Here is a 25,607-nt window from a genome sequence, read left to right as displayed (position 1 = left end):
TGAGTAATTCTATATGGAATGACACAGGTTCAGATTCAACCAATTTTCATCTTAAGGATTTGGCTTTTCTGCAAACAGGCTGGAGATAGTTTTCTCTAAGTGAAACATTACAGTGACTGAAATGATGAAAAGCTATATTCTTAATATTTTAAACCAATTATTTCCCAAAAGACTTTCTTGTCATCTTATGTGAAAAAAGCTATAAGACAATAACCTTCAAGTGGCTGTACTTTTGTGCTGGTCTTCTATTCTATGTGGGGACACATGAGGGATAGTCTGTGAGAAAGTTCAACCTTCTTAACTATATATATATATATATATATATATATATATATAATACTTATGTGTGTGTATATATTTGTGTGTGTGTATATATGTGTGTATACACATCCACAACATCCGCAGTGGAATGTCTTTATAATATATAATGATATATATTATATTACATTATGTATAGAACAATTTTACAAAAGAAGAATAAATTTGGATAACTCACCTTTGTTAATTTCAGTACTTTTCAATAGAAAAGCTATAGTCCTCCAGACAGTGTTTAACTGGTCTAACTATAGACATAAAGATCAGTGGAATATAATTGTGTCCAGTGTTCAAAAAGAAAATCTTGCATTTATGGTCAATTGTTTTTTGACATGATTTCCAAGATATTTCAATTAGGAAATCAAAATATTTTCAACAAGTTGTTCTGGAACCTAGATATTGACAAAGAAAATAATGGTGAACCTGCACTTTATAAGATTCCCCAAAGTTAACTCAAAAGAGATCATAGAACTAAATGTGAAAGTTAAAACTAAAACTCTTTAAAGATAACATGAGAGTAAATCTTCATGACGTTTGATTTGAGCAACATACACAGCATCAAAAGCACAAGCGACAGTAGGGGAAAAAAAATCAACAAACTGGACTTAATCAGAAATTATTTAAAAGTTGTAAGCTTCAAACAACTTTATCAAGAAAGTGAAAAGACAATTCAATCCACAGAATAAGGGAAATAAGACAAAATATTTGCAAATTATATATCTGAGAAGGGACTTGTATCCAGAATAAATAAAAAATCACAACTCAATTATAAAGAGACAAACCAATTTAGAAATAAAAAAAAGATGTGAATATATTTTTTCAAAGAAAATATACAAATGGCCAGTTAGCATATATAAATGTGATCAACATCATTAAGCATTAGGAAATTTCAAATCAAAATCATAATGATATACCACTTCACACCAAAGGAAGATGGACATAGTAAAAAAGATGTACTCTAACAAATTTTGGTAATAATGTGAAGAAATTGAAACCCTCAAACATTGCATGTGAAAATGTAAAAGGATAAAATCATTTTGAAAAATTGTTTGACAGTTCCTTAAAAGCTAAACATAGAGTTACCATATAATCTCACAATCCCAAGGGAAATAAAAACACACATCTACAAAAAATAATGACAAAAGGTGTAAACAACCTGAATATCTATTAATAGATGAATGAAGAAGCAAAAGGTGGTAGAGCCTTAGGAGATACCATTTGACCATACAAGGACTGAAGTATTGATCCATGGTACAAGACGATGAGCTCTGAAAACATGTTAAATAAAATAAGCCAGTCACATATTCTATGAGCCCATTTATATGAAGTGTCCAAAACAGGATAGTCCGTAAAGAGAGAAATTAGATTCATAGTTGGCAATAACCAGGGCAACAGGAGAATGGGAGTGACTGCTAATGTGTAGAGACTTTTCTTTTTGAGATGATGACACTGCTTTAAAATTAGATTGTAGTGATTGTTATACAACATTATGATGATACTATAAAATTGCACTGAACTCTTAAAATGGGCAAATTTTATTGTGTATGAATTATATTTAAATAAAGCTGTTAAAATAAATTTAAAATAAGTATGAGATTCATTTTCGGTTGCCATAATTTTTGTATATTAAATTGAAGAATTAGTTCTAGGGTTTCGACAAAGGAATTAAGCTAATTGAATACATCCAGTAAGTCCAAGGTTCTTAAGAATATCATCTTAAATAATTGTGTCACTTGAGTCTGTAACGTTATAATGCTTTATCTCTATCTGATAAACTTTTAAATACTTAAAAATTGATTTGATAAGTGGGCATAGATGCCTTAAAACGTCTAACAAGAATGGGCATTACTTAAAAATGTATTAATTTAGATAATGTTGTATGATTATTGATATGTACATGTATATAAAACATTCTAGTAAACAATTTATTGCAGCTCAGAGTTTTTTTTTTTCTCTTCTCTTTTCTGTGCTAAATAAATTAAGCGAGCTTCCTGAGCAGTGAGAGTGAAGCACTAGACATCCTACAAAGCTGGTGCTTCTTAACTGATGCCTTGAGCGACTAACAGTAAGCATGTTTTCAGGGAACTGTAGCACCTACAGAATCAAAGCTATGATATCACGTGGCATAGTTGTAGATTACAGAGCACTTCAGCATCCCAGAGATCACTTGCAGTAGCAATATTTCAAGTGTTTATGGTGTACCACCTTGACAAGGGACATTTATCCAATGTAATCCAAATTAAAGACAAATATAGGGAATCTCTTTCTAAAGGGCAGAATAGTCTCATCAAGATGTGTGATAAAATGTTAAGGATATGCTATTTATAACTAGAACATTACAAGAGTTTTGATGTGGATCATAATTAAAATTCACTTGAAGTTACATGAACCTGAGTAATATGCTAGTTATTTGTACAGAGAATAACACTATTTTGTCTAACACCAAAGGAAGACAAAATATTCTCAAATAACATTAATTTACATGACAACAGCACTTGTATCGGATCATCCCATGATCTGCATATTTCCCACTTTCCTCTTTGGCTATATAAATAGCAGAGTGCCCGAATAAAGTTCCTAGGGAAACAACAATCCATTCTTAACTATTTTATCTTTGCACGATTAACACACAACAGATGTCTGCTTTTAGAAGGAAGCTTGTCAAGAGTACTGGGCTATGTGACTCTTTGTCTTTGGAGATTAGGATAAAATCCAGCATCAAAAATACTCAATGAAATAAATGGAATTGACATTTTTGTCCCAAATTTCAATCTGTTACCACATGCTATGAGCCACCCGGCTTAATCTCCAAATAATACTGAACCTTGTATAAAAATCCAGTTATTCCTTCTTAACATTTTAACCAAAAGAAAGAAAAAATGTAAAAAAAAAAAAAAATAGTTACAGAAATGCAAAGATGAAATGTGGCCAAAATTATAAAACTTCCTTAAAGGAATTTAAGCATTAGAACAAGAGGATTCAAAAGGATCTACTTGATTGTGCTTATTATAAAATAATTTGGTAGCTCTTTCACATGGCTTTGTACTCTAGGAATTCAGCCCAATTATTATATTAAGACACCACCTGCCACACCATCGGCTGTCTACACAGGTGATAATCTACTAGTCAGCTAGAGAAATCTTCTTCCACAAAAGAGAGTGAAACCTTCAAGGAACTCTAGAAATAGCAATTTTATTAAGAACCACATGATCTTTATCCAAAAATGTTTTGAAAAAGAAGAAACAAATTAGTAACAAATGTAATATTTAAAAGCCAGTGAGTAATTATGGTTTATTAGAATTAAGTCTCAAGCTATTATTCAAATAAAAATTAGATATTCCAAATTAGAAAGAAAAACGCTACTAAACCAAAATAAATTCATAAAAACAAGCAGAGGGGAAAAAATGTCTCAAGAAAGGTGCCTTGTAAGTAAGAAGACCAAAAGGAATAAAAAAAGATGCACAAATTATGTGAAGAGAAAATAAGTAACAGTTTTACAACTGGATTATAAAGCAAAGGACTAATGCTTAATTTCCCAGAAAGGAAAAGGAGGACATTGTATTTTATTATTATTTTTAAATTAAGAAGGGGACCCGTAAGTCTCTTAAAAGGACTACAATGGTTAGAAGGATAATATATAATAACAGGATGAAATGATTTATTCTACAATATTAATATCTGACCAATTCAAAAAAGAGAGATTACAATCTCTAAAATGACAAAAACACACATAGTGGAAATTATTTTACATGTAACCTCTTCTTCATTAATGAAGCCCTTTAGGTCATGAGCACCTCAATGCATTTATATGGATTTCTCTGCTTGGACAAAAAAATAAAACAAAAGAAACAAAATCTTTATTTCATGGAATTAAATTCAAACAGAAAATCTTGTAATAAAGCATATACTCATTTATTAATGAGAAAATACAACTAAAATTTGCATATACAACTTATAAACATAATCATAGATGATATTCTTGTGGAAGTTAATAAAACAAGAAAAGATTCCCAAAATGCAGGGTTTCAAAAAATATTTCTAAAATAAAAATGAGCACCTTAGAATTTGTTGAATTATATTTAAGATTCTGAGTTCTAAACTTCCTGCATGTAGCTACTATAATTTTCATTATTTTGTAACTAGGCCACTTGCCATATCTTTCCAGATATTTCTCTGCCAAGGAACTTTGATTAATTTCCTTTACAATTTTCATAATTATTATCTGATCATGCCAATAGGTGAATTGATAAATAAATATCTGAGAAAAAAGAATTGAATTGGTACACTAGGATAGGTTTGTAGAGTACAGTAATTTTTAAAAATATTTTATTTTATATATTTTTGAGGAAAAATACGTTTATAATCACTTTTGGCTTGTTGTTATCATCACTGTTAGGCTATTTTGAATAACAGCAAAGAAGAGTGAGGTACCAAATTATGCAGTCTAGAAATATAAATAAAAATGTATTTCTTCTACTAAATAATAAATAGAGTAAAGCTGACACACTTTTGATTCAATTTAACTGCAAAACATCACTTCTAGTTATAGAATTAGTGCTACTTTGAAAAGTCAAAGGAAACTCAGTGCTGATAAGACAGATAACTGACACTTAAAGCACATGCCTAAAACAGAATCCCAGTTCTGTATATATCGAAACTGAAGGCAAAATAGTAAGCAGTCTTTCAGTAGTGTATACTTCAACATATCTCTTTTCTTCCTTCTTTGAACATAATCATTGCCTGCGATTTGAGTTCCTGGAATGACCTGTAAATACCTGTAACTGCCCTTTTAATGTATCAATACAGAGTCAATAGAATGAAAAGGCAAATAACATCTTAAAGCGGTTATTAAAGTAGTTTTGACCTTACGAACCTCCAAAAATATCCTCTGGGACCTCCAGAGTTGAGAACTGCTTGTTTAAAGAACGTTCTCCCAGTGGAGTATTGGGAAGGGCTCATAACATGGTTGGTTTACTTTGCATTTAGCTAAAAGTCTCTTGAAGCTGTATAAAAAAATATTCTCACATGTCTGATACATGCCTGATAGGATATAGTTTACGTATAAATGAGGAAACACATCCTCCAACCTGATGTAGAATGCAGGCTTTGTGTATTTAGAATATCAAATTTAAAAATGTGCTTTAAAACATGGTAGCATGGATTTCTGCCATCCAATTCATCTAATACTACCTGTTATTATTTTTGGAGATTTCTTCTGCTAATGGAGCACAAATTCTGACACATTTGACCTGTTGATTTAAAAACTGTGCAATGAATAAATGAAAGAGATAATACATGTATATAAAGGCATATATAAATTAATAAAAATGGTAAATAAACGAAAAGAAATTACAGTGTGCTATCGGGGGTTGAACAGGGTAATTACTGTTTCTTTACTACATATTCATTTTGTTCTTAACACTTAAGACCATCAAGTGAACACATCCTATGTAGAGAGACGAATGTGAAACTTTCTGCAACTATATAGTGAGATAAGCATCACATATAAACTTGAAGTTCCAATTTTCCCCAAACTTGAGGAAATGTAAACTACTACAACTTAAAATCTTAAAATATTTCACCTTAACATGACCATGAACAGTTTAAATAATAGAAAAGAATTCTAGTTTTTGTAAAAGAGCTGTACACATCAAGGAATTATGACATAAATGAGCAATAAGGAATTAGCTGAGGACTACAATTCAGAATATTCTGGGCTCTTTGTCACTCTTCTCTGCTACTCATGAAACTTAGTGAAAAATTGTCATCACTGTAGGTAACCAGTTATTCTATTTTATATACGACAACCCTCTCTATTATATACCTAAATATGGAAATGCAATTATACTTCTCCTTTTGAATTGTGTGTGTGTGTCTGTGTCAAAGAAGCCCATATTCTGCAAACAGACAACATGCTTTATCTATTTTTTACTATGTATTTAAAAGGAAATGGAGTTTGGTATTACAAATATTGCAGTTAAGTGCTATAACACTGGAGACAGTTGTTTAATTATAATTTTTTTTTTGAAACAGAGTTTTGCTCGTCACCCAGGCTGGAGTGCAATAGTGCAATAGCATGACCTAGGCTCACTGCAACCACCGCCTCCCAGGTTCAAGGGATTCTCTTGCCTCAGGCTCCCAAGTAATTGGAATTACAGGTGTTCACCACCATGTCCAGCTAATTTTTTGTATTTTTGTAGAGAAGGTGTTTTGCCATGTTGCCCAGGCTGGTTGTCTCTGGAGATCAGGGCAACATATCTTTCATTCAGAATTTCACATGGAGGATGAGGATGTAGTTATACATCCTCCATGTGAAATCCACATTTTGTTATTTTATTTAGCAGTCATTACTTAAATACCAGTGGTTTTGAACATCACCCATAGAGATATCATATGTGTGCACTCTTCAAGGAAACAAAAAGTTCTATATTTCTATGAAATAGATTTCTTATAAAGTACTTCCGGTTTGCCTAAAACTTTTTAAAAAAAGATTACCTCTCCATCAATGTATCAGTAAAATTTCACTGATGCCATAATGCATACAACTGAACATTAAGCAAGAATTTAAGCAAACTATCAGAGATTTAAAGTAAAAATGTTAATGGGCTAAATAAGTTGCACCTAGACATAGCACATAAATGCATCAAAATGAATCTTGCCTGTTGCATATGGAAAATCTCATTTCTGAAAGTACACATGTTGACATGACACAAATTGGCTGAGTACTATATATATATATAATATAATATATTACGTAATATATATTATAAATGAGAGATAATACATGTATATAAAGGCATAAATAAATTAACAAAATGGTAAATAAACTGAAAAATATATACCAATCAAGACAGTTGGAAAATGTGCTTTAGATAGTTGTATAACTTATTAGAAAGACCGTTTTAATAATATCAAGAAGCAGAGTTTCCATAAGATCATGAATATGAAAACCACCCATCAAGGTCATCTAAACCATCACCTTGGGTCAAGAAAAGGATCCAGTAGTTCACCTCCACTGAAGTACACTATTCTTAAAGACTTTGTGATTCCAGTTTAACATCTGTGAGCAGACATTACAAAACAGACATCTGTGGAAAACTTGAGAATTTTTAAATCTTGGCCAGAATGGCTTTAAATTGTATTAACTCCAAATAATAATAAAAATAGCACTAGAAGTGATAATCAAGTCTCATTTAATCCTGCTCCCTCAATTTGTGATTGACAAAGCTGAGGAACAGAAAGACTGAGTCATTTTTCTAACATTACCTACCAGGCTGGGTGGGAACCTGCTAGGCCACTTTTCCATACCTTCCCTCCATGCTCATGTGCATTGCATATTTAAATATTAGTTATTTCTATAAATGTATTCTGCTTTTCTGGAACATATGTTCTTGGAAAATTGGGACTATAGATATATTTTATCTGCTGACTACAAGGGGGACAAAATAGCAGAAAAATAGCCAGCAGAAAAAGTAAACATGGTGTCATTGTTTGGGTCCATAGGGTGGCCTTGGAGAACTTAACTGATCTGCAGTCTCTGCCTCCTTCTTCTCCCACCTAGAGCTACTACAACATATCTGTATCTATTCTCTTGGGTTTTTCTCTGACTTCAGTGGGGATGATTTTGAGGAGCCCAAGCTTAGCACTCTGGGCTTGTGCTGATCATCTCTCTGTGTGTGAAGCGTCTGAATGCCAAATTCTGCTTCGTTCGAATAACCAGATGTCGTCCAGCTTTGAGACTGTATTTATTACATTTTTTTTAGACAGGGTCTCCCTTGGTGGCCAAGGCTGGAGTACAATGGTGCAGTCCTGGCTTACTGCAACCTCTGCCTCCTGGGTTCAAGTAATTCTCCTGCCTCAGCCTTTTTCTCCTGAGTTGCTGGGGTTACAGGCATGCACCACCATAGGCCGGCTAATTTTTGTATTTTTAGTAGAGGTGGAGCTTCACCATATTGGTCAGGCTGGTCTCGAAACGCCGACCTCAGGTGATTTGCCTTCCACAGCCCCCCAAAGTGCTGGGATTACAGGCATGAGCCATCGTGCCCTGTGAGACTAGATTCCCTTCCTGATGCATTGCGGAGTATTCCAGCTCCTTTTTTACCTGAGACCCTGACTATTCAGACCCTGACTATCACAAGTACAGAATGAGTTCTGCCTTAGAACTTCATTTAAATGACTGAGAGAGGATTTTATGATGGTTGACAAGCGCCGTCTTCAAGAACTACCTACTGCTGGAGTCAATGGAATTATGCTTAGCACACCCACATTGGCACCCCCTCTTGTAGGCTGCTTGCCAAAATGCTTTTAATCTAGGTTTGGCATGCTGGCTCTGATTTACCTCCACCCCAGCATGTGAAATTAGTTCCGGATTTCAACCCTCTTACTCATCTCTGTCCTTCTGCTGTTGATAAATTATGTCTAGTTGTGCTCTAAAATATGATTATCACCTCTGAAACATACAAGTCTGACATTCAATGCAGTAATTTAACTCTTAAAAAGTGGTTTCCTCTAATCAACTGTGCTATTACCAAGTAATGACAGAATCATATTTTTCTTTTTCCTGAACTATTCAGGTTCTTCTTGAAACAAAAAAATTAGAAATTTGGTGTGCTTCATGATCTATAACTTTCGAATATGATTTGCTTCATAAAGCAACAAAATGTGTTGACTAAGAGCATAATTTTATATCTATGAGATGACTACAAAGGCAAATAGCTTATACACATGTGCAATAGTGTACCTGTTCTCAACACGATCATAGCTTAGCAGCGCTGAGCACTCACATCCACGGCTACTTTCTCTCTTGGCCTGAATACAGGTGCCAAAGTCTCTTACTGAAACTTGTCTCTGAGTTCTGTATTGAGCTACCTCAATTCTATTTCCTACTGAACATCATCAGCCTTTCGCCTTTTAAAGTGGTCTTTTGTTCTGGTTTTGAGATTTATGCAATGATTTTGTCTAATTATATTCTGTATATTAAAGGAAATCAATTAGTGTACATATGTTATTTTGGTAACTATACTAATCTACTGTAAGTGACTGGGTCTTTTTCTCTTTTCACTCAATTAGAATTTTTTTAATACATGTCATGACGTATTTTCTATCTAAGCCAGATTACCTCTTTACTTCATTGGTAGATACAAACAAGGAATTAAATAGCATTTTAAACTTAAAGGATGGTTATATTTATTTTATTCCCTTGATAAATTATATAAACACAACAAAATCACCTTTTCTATGGCTATTTGATCTGATTATGCAAATGGTTGAAAATATCAATCTTAACAATATATTCTATTTTAAAATACTTATGTAAACCTATATAAGAACTATGTAACATTTATAAAATATTTCAAAAATATTAATTGGACTTTTCTAAATATTATCAATTAGTGATGATAAAAAACACTTAGACATTTCAGCTGTAGAGAACATGCATTACATTGTTGTAATCATTCTTGTTATCTTTATTCAAACCTAATTAGCCCAATTTGTATATATTTTTAAGGAACAAAATCAGGTATATTTATTCATCTTTAATCAGGAAAGCTATGTACTCATTTGTATCCCACATAAAAGAAAAACAGAACTGCTTTTTAAATATTTCTTGATAATTTGTGCTAACATAAATTATTGTCTTACCTTTAGAGTCATTAAGTGTGAAACACATCAAATTATAAAGTTTTAATATGTATAATTATGTATGATTTATATTTTATTGTATGATATTTCAACTACAGGAGAGCTGCACAAATACTTATAGCTCTTGCATATATATGTTTTTAAATATCAAAAATTCACAATTTTATTGTAACATAAGAGAAAATAGCTCATCTAAGAATTCAGAGCCTTAGAACTCTGAGTGTTTAAATATAAGTAATTATTCCTCTTTTTTTTGGAGTACAAGATTGAGCAGCCTCCAAAAATGATTTCACTTTCTACTTTAGGTAACCAGAATGTCTTGTAACAAAATGACTTGCCTGACAAGCCTTCAAAAGGGACAAACTTCAAATATCACTGGTGTAACTAGTAATGTAATTTCACTTTTTGAAATCTAGAAAACACTTAAATCTAAAGATATGAGACTATCTTTGATATTTTTTCTTTTGAACATAACTTTAATACCTCAAAGAATCACGATTTCCCATTAACTTTTTTTTGTACAGGAAATTTTAGGAAAAGAATTGTATTTACTTCTCTAAACAAAATAAAATGTCCCCTATTTTTTTTCCAAGTGGAACATTATTTCAAATAATTGCTATTGAAATTTACTCTGATTTTGGCATGAAGAGCATGTAAAAGCAGAAAAAAAAAATCACTGAATGTTAAAAAGGCTCATCAGGCATATGGAACAACAGTGTTTTACCAGACATGCTTGGTAATCCAAATAGGAAGAAAATATTCTAGATAAAATGCTTTATCTTTAAATGTTAATTTCCAAATAAGAGTAATTGTGACATCGGTTTTATTATCATTGTGTAAATAACATAGTACTATATAAAAATAGAGGACATGATTTTGATACATATTGCAACACTGGATTGATATGGTAGCTCTTTCTCTCCCACCTGTAACTATAGTCATGGCATTTACATACTTATGCCTCAAATTCCCGTAATTACAGTACCCAGCTGCAAGGTTGTGGTAAGGCTTAACTGTGATAATGATATAATTATATTCCTATTCATATTAATAAATTATACTAGTAGCAGTAAAAAATTATATGATATAATAAATATTAGATTAAATATTATAACATATTATTACATTCTTGTTAAATACTGAAATGTTAAATTAAATACTGCTACATAATATAAGGTTACAATAAACCCTATATATTAATTAAATGATGAATATTTCACCCGAATCCTAGTTAGAGCAATTATGTGCAATTTTTCATATTTTAAGATACACTGTTTCTTTAGTTACCTCATTAAAGGTTTCATTACTTTAAGTGCACACTTTTCAACAGTTAAAATTATGTAACCTCACAGATTATTTTTCATTTTACAGATAAGGAAAGTGCAGTCAACTGAGGTTAAATGATGAGCCCAAGATCGCATAACTAGTAAATGCACTTGTCAGAGTTGACTTCCAGATCTGATTCCATTTCTGTATCTTGCCCAGTATGTATACATTGTGTCAAAATTTCAAAAGCTAGATTGAGTTTATATTTCTCATTTGCCTTGTCTAACATTACTCAATTGCAGTGATGGATCAGAAAGACATTATTTAAAAAATATCTCCTGCTTTTCTATCTTTAAAAACAAAACAAAACAAAACAAAACAAAAAACTAAGCACGGTTTTTAGAATCCTTAGCATTGCAATTGTTGATGTAACCTACTGTAGAGGAAAGCCCTCCAACTCTCACCCTCAAAGTCAACATTGAAACTAAGACCGTGTACCTTCTTCCCTTATAAATCTGGGTCAAAATTTCCCTGCAATATGGGACCTGCAATATTGGACCAGCAAGAGGGTAAGCACAAATTAAAATATATACACACAAAGCAAAAGACATATTGTGCCAAAACACGTCTGGACAATAGGTACACCAAAACCACCTTTTAATGGCTGCACATGGACAGAAGGTAATGGGAGTGGGGCATGAGGATGAAAGGGAATACATAAATAAATACAGAGCATGTATTTGTATTGAACAATAAATGTGCCAGGAAATAATTTTATATTATCCTAAGATTAATTCAACCCTAGTCACCAAGAGCACTAAAAAGGGAGGTGGGGGAAGGAAAAAAGATATTGCTCTTTGCTGAATAGTTGCAGATTTTTTCTAATATAATGAGGTCGATGTAACGTCCATATTTTTTCATAACTATTCATAAATTAATGGACAATACAACTGAAGAGGAGAAGTAACAAAATATCTGTTTTATTATTCAAAAGTCAAAATGTATATTGTGTATGTGTATATATATATAAAACATATGCATAATATATATAATATATAGAGGTTAAGGGATATATATATGGGATTTATATATATAATATATAAGCATATATCAAATATATGTTGTATATTATATATGGGTTTTATATTTCCTATATATTACATATATAATGTATATTATATATATAGCCTATATATAATATATATTATATGTTACATATAATAAATATGTATTATGTGTAATATATATTATATATATTTATACAGGTTAATGGGTCTAATGAATGCTCCCTAGAATTACAGGGCAGGCAAAGCTAACAAAAGACCATGGTCTAAGCCTTTCCATATAATCTTTCCCTAAAACATCTTTACTTTATATTTTCTACTCATATACAACTCATAAAAGTTTTAGCTGAGAATAAGCCTTGCCTGATGGGTTTGGATTTTCAAGTCAAGTTATGAAGAGGAGCAGAAGTGCTAGAGCAGGGAGGTGGCTGGTAAGTAAAGAACAAGACCAAGATAAAGAATGGCAGGAAGGCCAGGTACGGTGGCTCATGCCTGTAATTCCAGCAGTTTGGGAGGCCAAGGTGGGCAGATAACCTGGTCAAGAGTTCAAGACCAACATGACCAACAAGGAGAAACCCTGTTTCTACAAAAAATGCAAAACTAGCTGGGCATGGTGTCATGGGCCTGTAATCCCAGCTACTCAGGAGGCTGAGGCAGGAGAATCACTTGAACCCAAGATGCAGAGGTTGCAGTGAGCTGAGATTGCCCCATTGCACTCCAGCCTGGGCAACGAGAGTGACACTCTGTCTCAAAAAATAAAAAACAAACAAAAAAAAACCTGGCAGGAAACAGTAGCCTACAAATCATCCACACAAGAGGAATAAAATTATTGGAATTATTGGATTAAAAATAAATGGCAACTGGGTTCCTGGAATTGTATTCACTTTTGCCTATGATTTCTTTATTTCAGGCAGCACAACTGAGTGCTGGCAGTGCTGGAGGCACAGGCTGCTCCCGTCCTTGCCCATTTATTCCAGTCGGGTTGTCAGACAATAAATAATTTAAAGGAATAATCCCAAATAGTCCTCGAGTGTTTAAAGGAAAAGAAACACAGCAAATTGTTTCTGCTGCATCCTGTGAATACCACCATCTTGATATTTGTTACATTCAACTGTATATACTTAGGATTAAATATCAGTCACAACATTAAAACCTCTCCTTTAGAAGAAATCATGAATATTCCAACATCTAATATAGAGGTTAGGAAGTAATAAATATTACATGAAGCGGTTGGGTTTTACAAATCAATTCAGTTCCTGGGTGTGTGGTGATCTCATTAGGAACTGTCACTGTCTGTGTCCCCATGTGAACCTGCAGATGGCTTCTTTATGGGTTCCTTTTAATCTTACCTAAAACACTTACTATATCTTTTCCATAGATAAAAGTGAATTTTAGTCTATCACTATTCTCATAATCTCAAAATCAGCAGGGTGCAAATTAATGAGATTTAACAGAAATAGATTTAGGGCTGGAAAAGGATGGTGTGTCCTTCCAAATAAAGACCTGTTTTAAAACCGGATATTAACTTAGATAATTAATGTTCTGTCGGTTTAAACAAAATGTCTCTCATATTCATCATTGCAGATGATATCAGAGTTTTGAAAAGTTTCACCTTTGTGACTCCAAAAATCATTAAAATGTAAAGCCAGAATTAGCTAAGCTATAATAGTAAGGTGATAATTGCTAAGTGTAAAGCCATACCAATAATGCGTTTAGCAAAACACTAACATTTGTGAACTGAAGAGACTCAGTACTATCTTGTGTCTTATGTTTTCCATCTGTGTTTTTCATTGTTTGAATTTCTCTCAAATCTGGAAGATGTATTACACTAATTAATTTTGCATATAATAATGTTAACAGATACAAACCATGGTAAGAACCTCTTTTTAGTGACAAGTCATTTTATTTATATTTTACTGGTACAATCTCTTACCATGAATATATGCGTTTGAAGGATACCACAGTTATGAATTTGCATCTTGACTGTGGTAGACTTTTTCATTAGACTGGCAGTTCTGACATTCGGCTATATATTATCAAGTTGGTACAAAAGTAATTGCAGATTTTGGCATTGAAGGTAACAGCAAAAACCACAATCAGTTTTGCACCAACCTAATAGAGTCATTCTAGAACCTCTTTAAAAGCACCCCTACAGGAGCCCCACCCATAACAAAGGCACTGGATTTTCTGGAGGCTGTACTTGAGTATTATTATTTTTTAAATCTTCCAAAATGATACCATAGTTCAGCCAGGTTTTAATATTATGGTATTTGACTTTAACTCTTCCATCAGAAATAATATTTCTCTCTGTATTCTTTCACTAGAACAGTACAGAGCACTTGGCTTAATAAATCTTAGTTCAATGAAGACGACAATGGATTACTTAAAGCATGAATGCCCTCTTAAAGTTAGGTGATTCTTCTTCCTCTTACAATAGAACTTTTATTTTGAATTATTATATGCTTAACCTCGTCCTATGCAGTTCTGTGAATTATAAGCATCTAACAGCTAGTTTACCCCTAATTTATATCTCTTTTAACACAAAGAAATTCACTGGATATTTTAAACATCCTCTTATTTATAGAAGCATATATTTGTACTAAAAACTAGACAGAAAAAACAAATCAAGGGTAAGTACAAAATTTGCACCAAGGGAAAAGATTTCAAAATGCAAATTAATCCATGTGATATGCCACATTAACAGAATGAAAGGTAAAAATTACATGATAATTTCAATAGATGCGGAAAATGCCTTTGACAAAGTTCAACACCCATTTTTAGTAATAATTCTAAATAAAATAGGTGCAGAAGAAACTTACCCATAAGGGCCATTTAAAAAACTTACAATAAGGGCCATTTAAAACACCTCAAGATAAACAACGAAAACTCAAAAAATTTCTTCCAAGATCTGTTACAGTACAAGAATTCTCACTCTTGTCATTTCTATTCAGCATAGGACTGGAAGTTTTAGCAAGAGCAATTGAGGCAAGAGAAAGAAATGAAAGCTGTCTAAACTGGAAAAGAAGTAAATGTCTCTCTGTTTTTAGATGACATGATCCAATATGTAAAAAATCTCTACAGACTCCACCAAAAACTTGTTGAAACTAACAAATGAATTCAGTGAATTTGCAGGATACAAAATCAACTTACAAAAATCATTCTAGCACCAAAAACAAACTATCTGAAAAAGAAATTTAAAAAAAAATCCTGCTAACAATAAGAAAACTGTAATCTCTTAATAAAAAAGGAGAAAATAATTAGAAATAAATTTAACCAAAAAGATGACATATTTGGACTTTAGAGAACTGTGACATTGATGAAAGAAATTGAAGAAGAGACAAATAAATAGAAAGATAGCTCATGCTCATGAAATGGAGAAATTAATATTGTTTAAATATCCATACTACCCAAAGCAATCTACAGATTCAATACAAGACCTGTGAAAATTCCAATGATGTTTTTCACAGAAGTAGAAAAAATGCTCAAAATATATTTGGAACCATGAGATCTCAATCAGTCACAGTAGTCTTAGAACAAAGTTGGAGGTATCAAACTTGCTGATTTCTTATTAAAACTTGATAGCAAACAAAAAAGTATGGTATTGGCACAAAAACCAACACATAGACGAATGGAACAGAGAACCAGAAATAAACACATAAATATATGAGCATCTAATTTTTGATAAGGGCACCAAAAATACACAATGAGAAAATGATAGTTCCTTCAATAAGTAGTGTTGGGAAAGCTGGATATCACATAAAAATACACAAAAGTAACTGCAGAATGGATTAGACTAAGAAATTGGATCAGAAATTGTAAACTCCTACAAGAAAACACAGGGAAAAAGCTCCCTGACATTAGTCTTGGTAACACATTTTCGAATGTGATACCCAAACACAGGGAACGAAATAAAAAAATAAATTGGAACTAGATCAAACTAAAAAGCTTCTATATGGGGAAAAAAATGAAAGGCAAACTAAAGATACAAAAAACATTTTTCAAGCTGTATAACTTATAAAGGGTTCATATTAAAATATATTTTTAAATTCATACAACTCAGTAGCCAAAAAAATACAAATAACTTGGTTAAAAATGGGCAGAATACCCGAATAGACATCTAATTAATATAAATAAATAGTCAACAGGTATATGAAATGGTGCTCAACATCACTAATCATCAGAGAAATTCAAATTGAAACTACAATGAGACATGATCCCACACTTGTCAAGATGGCTATTATCAAAAAGTCAAAACATAACAAGCGTTGCTGAGGATGTAGAGAAAAGAGAACCCTTGTGTACTATTGCTGAGAATCTAATTGGTATATATATTACAAAGAACAGTGTGAGTGTTCCCCACAAAACTAAAATTAAAAAATAGATCTAACACATGATCCTGCAATTTCTTGTCTAGAGATAGCATGTATACATCTGTTATCTGTGGAAACAGCTGTATAAACACTATACATATAGGTGAATGTATATATGTGTATATGTGTATACACACATTGTGGTATACATCTGCATGTGTGTATGTGAAATGAAGTCAGTATCTGAAAGAGATACCTGCACTCCATGTTCATTGCAAAATGTTCACAGCTGCTAGGACATGAAAACAACTTAAGTGCCCATGGTTGGATAAATGGATACTTGTGAGATACACACACACACACACACACACACACACACACACACACACACAATGAAATATTATTTAGCCTTAAAAAGAAGGAAATTCTGCCATTTGTGAAAACATGGAAGAACCTAGAGGATACCATGCTAAGTGAAATAAGCCAGACACAGAAAGACTAATGCAATGTGATCCTGTTCATATGTGGAATCTAAAAATGTCAAATTCACAGAAGCAGCCAGTAGAATGGTGGTTACCCAGGGCAGGGGATGGGGAGGGAATGAAGAGATGTCAAAATTTCATTTAGGTACAATGAATATGGTCTTGAGGTCGAATATACAGCATAGAAACTACAGTTAAGAATACTGTGTTGTATACCAGAAATTTGATTAGAGTAGATCTTAGGTGTTCTCATTAAGTAAATAAACATAACTGGGGAGGGCCAGTGGGAGGGGGAGGTGGGGAGGGATAGCCTGGGGAGAAATGCCAAATGTGGGTGAAAGGGAGAAGAAAAGCAAAGCACACTGCCATGTGTGTACCTACGCAACTGTCTTGCATGCTCTGCTCATGTACCCCAAAACCTAAAATCCAATAAAAATTAAAAAAAAAAAAAAGAAAATAAACATAACTATGTGGAGAAGTTTATGCTAATTCATTTGACTGGTCATTAGTTTACTATTTATGTCAAATCTTCACATTATACACCTTAAGTATACCCAATTTTTATTTTAAAAGTTAAAATACAAAAATTAAATGTATGAAGAAATTTAAAAATTAATTACAATTCCTAAAAGTTAAAAATTTTAAAATGAGTTCAACAAAAACAACAAAATAACCTGGCCTGGCAAGATGGCTCACACCTATAATCCCAGCACTTTGGCAGGCCCGAGGCTGGGAGCTCACCGAGCTCAAGAGTTCAAGGGCAACTTGGAGAAACCCCAACTCTGTAGAAAAATACAAAAAAATTAGCCAGGCATGGTGGCATGCACCTGTAATCCCACCTATCTTGGTGACTGAGGTGGGAGGATTGCTTGAGCCCAGGAGGTTGAGGCTGCAGTGAGCCAAGATCACCCCACTGTTCTCCAGCTTAAGTGACAAAGTGAGACCTGGTCTCAAAAATAAATAAATATTAAAAACGAAACTCTAACTAAAAGTAAACCTAATTAATAACACAGAAAACTGTGAGATTAAACTCTTTTCAATCTTATAAATAAATCATTTGAGGTTTACCTTACTCTCATATTAGTTAAGATGCAGTTAATATTTTCCATTAGATAGCAGTCAGTATTTCCACAATTTGACTTATTATTGAGAAGCAAAGAAGATTGCTAATATGTACTGTAAATGTTAAGAGTCATATATCTTTACATCATTTGCTAAGAAATTCCACCTAGAAATTTTTTTCCCATTGTAGAAAATAAGGTACGTACATAAAATAAGTTACGGCAGAGTCACATTGGAAAAAAATACAACGATCTTCATCAAGAGAAGACTGGTTTGATTAAATAAATTTACACCAAAGGAAATATATATTGCATTTCTTGAAATGCCACCTATGAATACTATAAAGCAACACAAAAATTGGTCATGGTGATTCATAAAGCAAAATATAATATTATTTGCAACAGTGACTACAATTGTGTGTAAGATTATCTAGGCATTTGAAGCCCATACACTATGGTAATATGTTTCCATAGCAGGGTAAGAGTGGACTTGATTTTTCCCCCTTATCCATTTTTGCGTGGATATTTCCTTATCAAATTTATAAAATTCTTAGGAAATCTTGATCTGTCCTTTATCCTTCTTGACACTAGTTCTGTAGTGTAGAGAATCAAGCATCATTGCAATTGCTTATGTTACACTCATTGCCTCTTACATACTAGAGACTTAACCTTGTGATTTCAGTTTAGGTTCCTTTCTTCTAACAGTTTTGCTTACTATTATACGTTTTATTAGTCTGGTGTTTTTGCATCACACTTATTAAAGTGGTCAGTTATTGATATTTTAATGTGGGTATATACATGAGCCTGCACTATTGTAATAAAATAACAAATTTTGTCATTATATAATGTAATATATATTCACAGAAGGAACTTTAGTAAAATGATGAAAGATGAATGCTTACCTTCTAACAAATACATTAGATATTTTTGTAAATTTGCTTAATATAAACAACTTATCCAAAAAAGAAATTCTTTGTCCATTTCTTGAATTAAATCCCAGATTTCTCCTATGAGCTCAAGTACATACTATTCTATTCTCTCTACAGTACAGAGGATACATATCTTATTTTCACTTATTTAAAATATGTTGACCTGTGGGAGTTGAAAACTTTGTATTTGACGGTTCCAGTTAAATACTAATTGCAAGCTGAAGAATTTGCTACTATTAAATTGAAAAGTTCGGCAATAAAACTAACATAATTTTCTTTCCAATGAGAAATCAAATTGAGGAAATGCTGATAGCTCTTTAAAGTAAAATTTTATTTTCGTGATTAATATTTTTCCCAACCATCCAAAACAGTGATGACCTTTAATCAGAGAAAAACTGATTACACTACAACTGCAATCAGATAATACAGATTATAATATGCACGTGAATTAATGGTGCTTTGGGTCAGTCTTCTACGGTAATCAATTGATTCAATAATAGGTATAGAATATTATAAAGTTTTGTGTGTTACACATATATTTTAATACACCTATTGCTAGACTTCAAATGTGAAATATACCCAATTACTTCTCCATATGATACTATGATTCCTAAAGATTCTGTGGGAAAACAGCACAAATCCCTTTTGCAAAAGAAGTCAGAGGACCAGGCCTCCATTCATGCTGGGGAAATATATTCCTCCCACAGAAAGGAACAGCTAGTATTCACACACACGCACGCACACACACACACACACACACCACACAAACACACACATTCACATACAGTATAACACAGGCCACTCACTTGGTCACAAACTGTGTTTTTACCTTCATCACTTGAAACTTTTTACCCCCTCACCAAGGCACCTAAGCAACATTCCAAACAAGCATTAGCCTCAAAGTTCAAGAACTCAGGAGATCTCTGGAGTGCCCACAAATATTTAAAAATGTAGTTACTTACAGAAAGAATCAACAAGCTAAATATTTTCCTTCAAATAAATTTTGAATGCATCAAAAAAAATTCATGATTATTTCCACACTGGATCACCATATATATGTCTGTTCTGGCTCTAGAGAATCTATGTACTAAAAAAGCAAGTACACCCCACCACACACACACATGCTTGTCCAATATACTATAGTAAAAGTAGGACAGAAAATTTTCTATAAATGCTTCCACATAGAAAGTGAAAATAGAAAACATTTATGGAATCTACTTGGTAGATGCTGCAAAGGCACCTATACTGCCATGGGGAATGTTCCTGGATCTGGCCTGGGTTCTGCTCCCTCAAAATAGCTGCCTGGTCTATGCTTACTATGGTCCTCAGCTCTGCTCTCTAGATGGTCCTGCTAGTTTTATTAGATACTGTGGCCATATCTTAATTTGCCATTGGAGGACATTCTCTCACGGGGAGTTGAGAGCATGCTCAGCTGGCTTCATTCCCATGAAAGTTTGGAAGAAAACAAATGGTTATGTTAATCTTGAGAACGTTAGTCTCTTTTAGCCCAGACTAGAAGCTCACTTACCAGTATAACATTCATTACTAATCTTTTATTTTCTATTTGATTCCAATACATTTCATAGGTCAATATTCACATCAGTAATCCTTTTAGAAACATTTCTCTATCTTTGAGCTACTTACAGTTACCTTGAATTATGAGATGTTCTGGCAGAGTCACAATCTTATTCTCTTTTCCCTCCACTATTTTGTTCAGCTTAAATAATTCACAGGAAACTAAGAGCTTTAGCGTTAGGTTTGATGGAAACAATTTTGTTTGGGTCTTTGTCATAAAACTCAATTTTAATAGACATTTGTTCTTTAAAATCATCCTAAGTTCTACATTTTACCTTTTGGAAATGGAAATCATGTGTCTTATAACTCTGGAAGTCACAGAATGATTTAAATTTCTATATTACCTTATATACCTCTTTGAAAACTGGACAATTGTTTTCTGGGTTCACTTTTTTTAAAGCATTTTCCAAATGTATCAATAGCAAATAAGTAACAGTAGTTCACATCTTTTCTCCTAAAAATCACAAGCTCACTCTGTACATTACTGGCTTTCCAATGTATTATAGGAAACTAATGTATCAAATGTTTCATCACTTCATAGATTCCATAATTTCAGACTTCAATATATTTTCTCACCACCTACTACTTTTTATTTTATGAAAGTATTTCTTTTTTAATTAGTATAAATGTATGAGGTGCAAGTGCAATATTGTTACACGGATATATTGCACAGTGGTGAGATCAGGATTTTCAGTATATCCATCATGGCAATAGTGGACATGTTACCCTTCAAGTAATTTCTTATCATCTGTTGTCTGTCATTCCATTCTCTGCCTCCATATGTACACACTATTTATCTCCACCTTGTAAGTGAGAATTTGTGGTATTTGTCTTTCTGTGTCTGAGTGCTTTCAGTTAAAATAATGGCCTCTAATTTCATCTATGATGTTGAAAGACATTATTTCATTCTTGTTCATAGCTCAATAGTATATATCATATTTTCAATCCACTCCTCCACTGATGGGCCCAATCCATTGAGGTTGATTCTATATAGCTGCTGTTATAACTAGTGTTGTAATAAACATACAAGTGCAGGTATCTTTTTGATATATGTTTTTTTCCTTTGGGCAAATATCCAGGAGTAGGATTGCTGGATAAAATGGTGGTTCTATTTTCGGTTCTTTGAAAAATCTGCATAGCGTTTTCATTAGAGGTTGTTCTGGTATTAGAGCAAAGTCATCTATTTTAAGATTGGTTTTTCTTTTATTATTTTAACGACCATACCAGTCAGCTTCAACTAAGTATTTGTTTTGTTTTGTTTTTTTGCAGCAACAAACAATTCCAAATCCCAGTGGCTTCCACCATCAAACATTACTTTCTACCCATATAGATTCCATTTTTGGTCAGCAAAGGCTTAGCTTTATGTCCTCGTAACTTCAGGATCACTGAGAGAACAATGCATATTTTGGACATGGTGGCCTCAGGACATGAGACATGAGAGAAAAGATGTATTAAATTAAAGAAACAGCAGAGAGTTGGCTCTCAAAGCTTCTGAAGACACTGGCATGCGCAGCTCCTTCTCATAAAGCACAGGTAAAGCAAATATCACATGATCAAGCCTGACATTGACGATGTGGGAAATTCAATCCTACATGGAGGAACAAATAATGTTATCCTCCTTAAGAGCACGGCTCATTATTTAAATTGCACAATTACACTGTGAATCAGATCTTTGGGGACTAGCACTTAATTAGTCCATGAACCCCAGAAGAAATTATTTCCTTGCCAATAATTTAGTCCCAGGTGATCTCTTAAAGCTTATATTGACAAAAATGTTTATACACCACTATCACCACCACCCCACCCCCTACAACAAATACTTGCCTGTTTAAATTATTCACAAAATAATGGCTACAATATAATAAAAAACCTAAAATCACGTTCTTGAGCCTTCCTACTGTATTCCCCTTCCAACTTACTCTTCCACCATCCAGCCCCACCACACGTGAATATCACTACAAGTACATATATATATATATATTCCTAAAAAGAGACGTTGCAAGGATGAAATGCCTGCCAGGAGTCACTAGCAAGCACAGTGTGTGAGCCTCATTTGTGGAATGATTGATTTTGTTTTCATGTGATGTTATTACAGAAGGAAATCCAGTTTGCTTGATTGAAATTGTTTTATTAAAAACAAATTCTCAAAATCGGGAGTATGCTTGATTATTAAATTACTCTATGGAAAATAATTCAGCTGTTTATTTATTTTTTATTTCCAGCTGTTTTACATTATATAACAATAGTCTTTTTAACCAGGGAATTATTGGCTTTTGCCTGAATAATTGTCCAACAGGACCAGAGACAGTGACTGGAGCACCATCTGAAAGAATGCTACTGAGGGTGACAGTCCCGCAATCATAGTGACATTTGAGACTGTGTTTCTTTTTTAAAAAAAAATTAAAATCTTTGTTGTTTGTAATTGCAGCTGAAATCACCTCCACAGTTATAACTGTGTGCTGTTAAGATATTACACCGAGATATCTAGCTTCCAGGAACTTCCAAAATATTCCATTAACCATTATTGAGTTGACCTAACACAACAAAATGAAGTGCCTTCATTCTTTTGAACACTAAACACTGAAAATAATATATATCATAATCAATAATAACATATATCATACTTTTTCGATATAGATGCCTAAATTTTAAAACACCCAAGCTTTAATGATACTGCACCTATATTTAAACACACACACACACACACACACACACACACACACACACACAGGGTCACATTGAAGCACTAGTAAATAATATGCAATTAGCACCACAAACATGTGCACACTATCTGTGTAATCTTATTTCTTTCCTTACTGTTTTTAAATTTATTTTAGTCATTAAAATATGAAGATTCATATTCCCATTAATGCCATATGTCAACAAGGGAGACAATCATTTTATGTGCTCTGAAAAGCTGTATAGAAGCTTCCCAGTACGTGTTCACTAATAAAGTAGTACCTCATCTTCTTTTTGGTTGAGTCCCTGCTTTAGTTCTTCCACTCGTAATCTTAGTCTCTTTACTTCTGCCTCGTTTTGATCCACTCGGTTGTTGGCATGAGTCAGTTCTGCAATCTTTGCCTGGTATTGTCTGCTTAGTTTATAGTAGGCATGTTGAAGGTTCAACAATTCCTTTCAAAGGAAAACAAAAATTACGTTATTTATAGTCTACTCTGATAAAAATCAGAAGAACAGCAACTTCTTTTGACAAAAGAGAAGAACATTTTAGGGAGAAATTAGATGAGCCATCATCTACGTTTGGAATTCTACATTTCTGTAATCAAATATTACAATTATGATATGACTATAAATGGAGGATTTTACTAAAATACAATACACTCTTTATGTTGTTTTGTAAATGATCTATTTTGCACCTTATACAAAAGTAGTTTTTATATAACCTTTCCCCAAAAGGAAATCATATAGCCAGAAGTAAAGAATAAAATAATATAAATGCAAAAGAGCTGTTTATCCTGTTTATCTACTAACTTGGCAGATGCTAAAAGGTAGCGCACTATATGATTTAATTACTTTCTGAAGGAAATAGGTTTTGTGAGGCTGTAGTCACGTTGTTACCTGCAGCCCCTTCTGAAACCACATGCATCAGGCTCAGAAACTTGCAGTAAGGACCCATCATGGATAAGAAATATATTAATCTATCATAAAGTGATTAGACTACAAATCAATCTTGTTATAGTTAACACCATATACTATATAAATTAACAGGTTATAGTAATTATCCTCAGATTATTTATATTATTTCTCATTTTTGGTTAAAATTTACAGTGTAAAATTAATAGTACCATCATATAGAAAACATCTTTATTAAAACTATAAAGAAAAGGGTAACCCCTGGCTCCTTCTAATGTTATAATACTGTAGGAAACCCCAAGGATATTTCTTTGATTTGCTAAAATGTACTGTCATATTACTTTATATACAAAAGTCACAAAAAGGCAAACGTTAAAAATGCATAGGTAATTATCTTAGGACATCTAGGTAGAAATCAAAAGTGGATTTTTTTCACATCTCAAGCCATTAGTAACAATAATGAAGAATTAGAGATCCAAAAGTAAAAAATAACTATAAAATATTGAAAAATATTGGAAAAAATGTGGATGTGGTGCTTTTCTTTTAATCATCGAGTAGGGGAAGTCTTCCTAAGTATGATCCCAAATCGTGAGATCACAAAATGATAAATTCAATCATAATAAGTATATCATTTGCATGTAACAAATAAAACATATTCAGCTTCTCTCAAATTCGGGGGGCATCTATTCCAATTTATGTAACATTTTTGACCTATAAAATTATAGATATTATAGAAAATTATAGTGACTGCCAGAGTTAAGGACAGGGCAGGAGGGGGGTAAGGTTGACGTGAGGGTAGCTATAAAGGGAACCTCGTGGTGAGAATGTTGTCTGTTTTGACTGTGTAGACTTCAGTATCCTAGCTGTGCTATCATATATACTTTTTCAGGATAATACCATTGGAAGAAACTATGTAAGGGACCTCCAGATCTCTCTGCATTATTTTATATAACTGCATATGAATCTGTATCAAAAATTAAAAACTTAATTAAAAAATAAAGATATTACTTATCATGTCTTCAGACTGGCAAAGGATAAGTGTGGTAAGATAATATGCCAGTAAAATCAGAGAAATATGGATTCATTCATGGAAAAAACTGGTATTCTTTTTTTAATTTTTATTTTACTTTAGGTTCTGGGGTACAATGTGCAGGTCATGTAGGGTCGTTGCCTAGGTGCATACATAACCAGGTGGTTTGCTGCCTCAATTTCCCCTTCATCTATATCTGGCATTTCTCCCCATGTTATCCCTCCCCGCCATCCCCCTGCTGTTGTCCCTCCCCTATCCCCCCGACTACCCTCAGTGTGTGATGGTCCTCTCCCTGAGTCCATGTGTTCTCATTGTTCAGCACCTGCCTATTAGTGAGAACAT

General features: G+C 33.0%; 1 protein-coding gene across 12 annotated transcripts in view; it reads right to left on the bottom strand.

Annotated features, from left to right (window-relative positions):
* The window catches only part of CCDC102B (coiled-coil domain containing 102B), a 361,810-nt gene that overhangs the window by 45,703 nt on the left and 290,500 nt on the right, over positions 1-25,607 (bottom strand). For all 12 annotated transcript variants that reach the window (XM_078346981.1, XM_078346986.1, XM_078346983.1 and 9 more), the window contains one exon: positions 23,606-23,776. In XM_078346981.1, coding sequence (XP_078203107.1) covers positions 23,606-23,776 — 171 coding nt within the window. The remainder of the gene's footprint in view (positions 1-23,605; positions 23,777-25,607) is intronic.

Source organism: Callithrix jacchus, chromosome 13 (assembly GCF_049354715.1).
Source record: "Callithrix jacchus isolate 240 chromosome 13, calJac240_pri, whole genome shotgun sequence".
NCBI lineage: Eukaryota > Metazoa > Chordata > Mammalia > Primates > Cebidae > Callithrix > Callithrix jacchus.
Note: the sequence above shows the minus strand (reverse complement) of the source record. Positions and strands in the feature narration are given on the sequence as shown.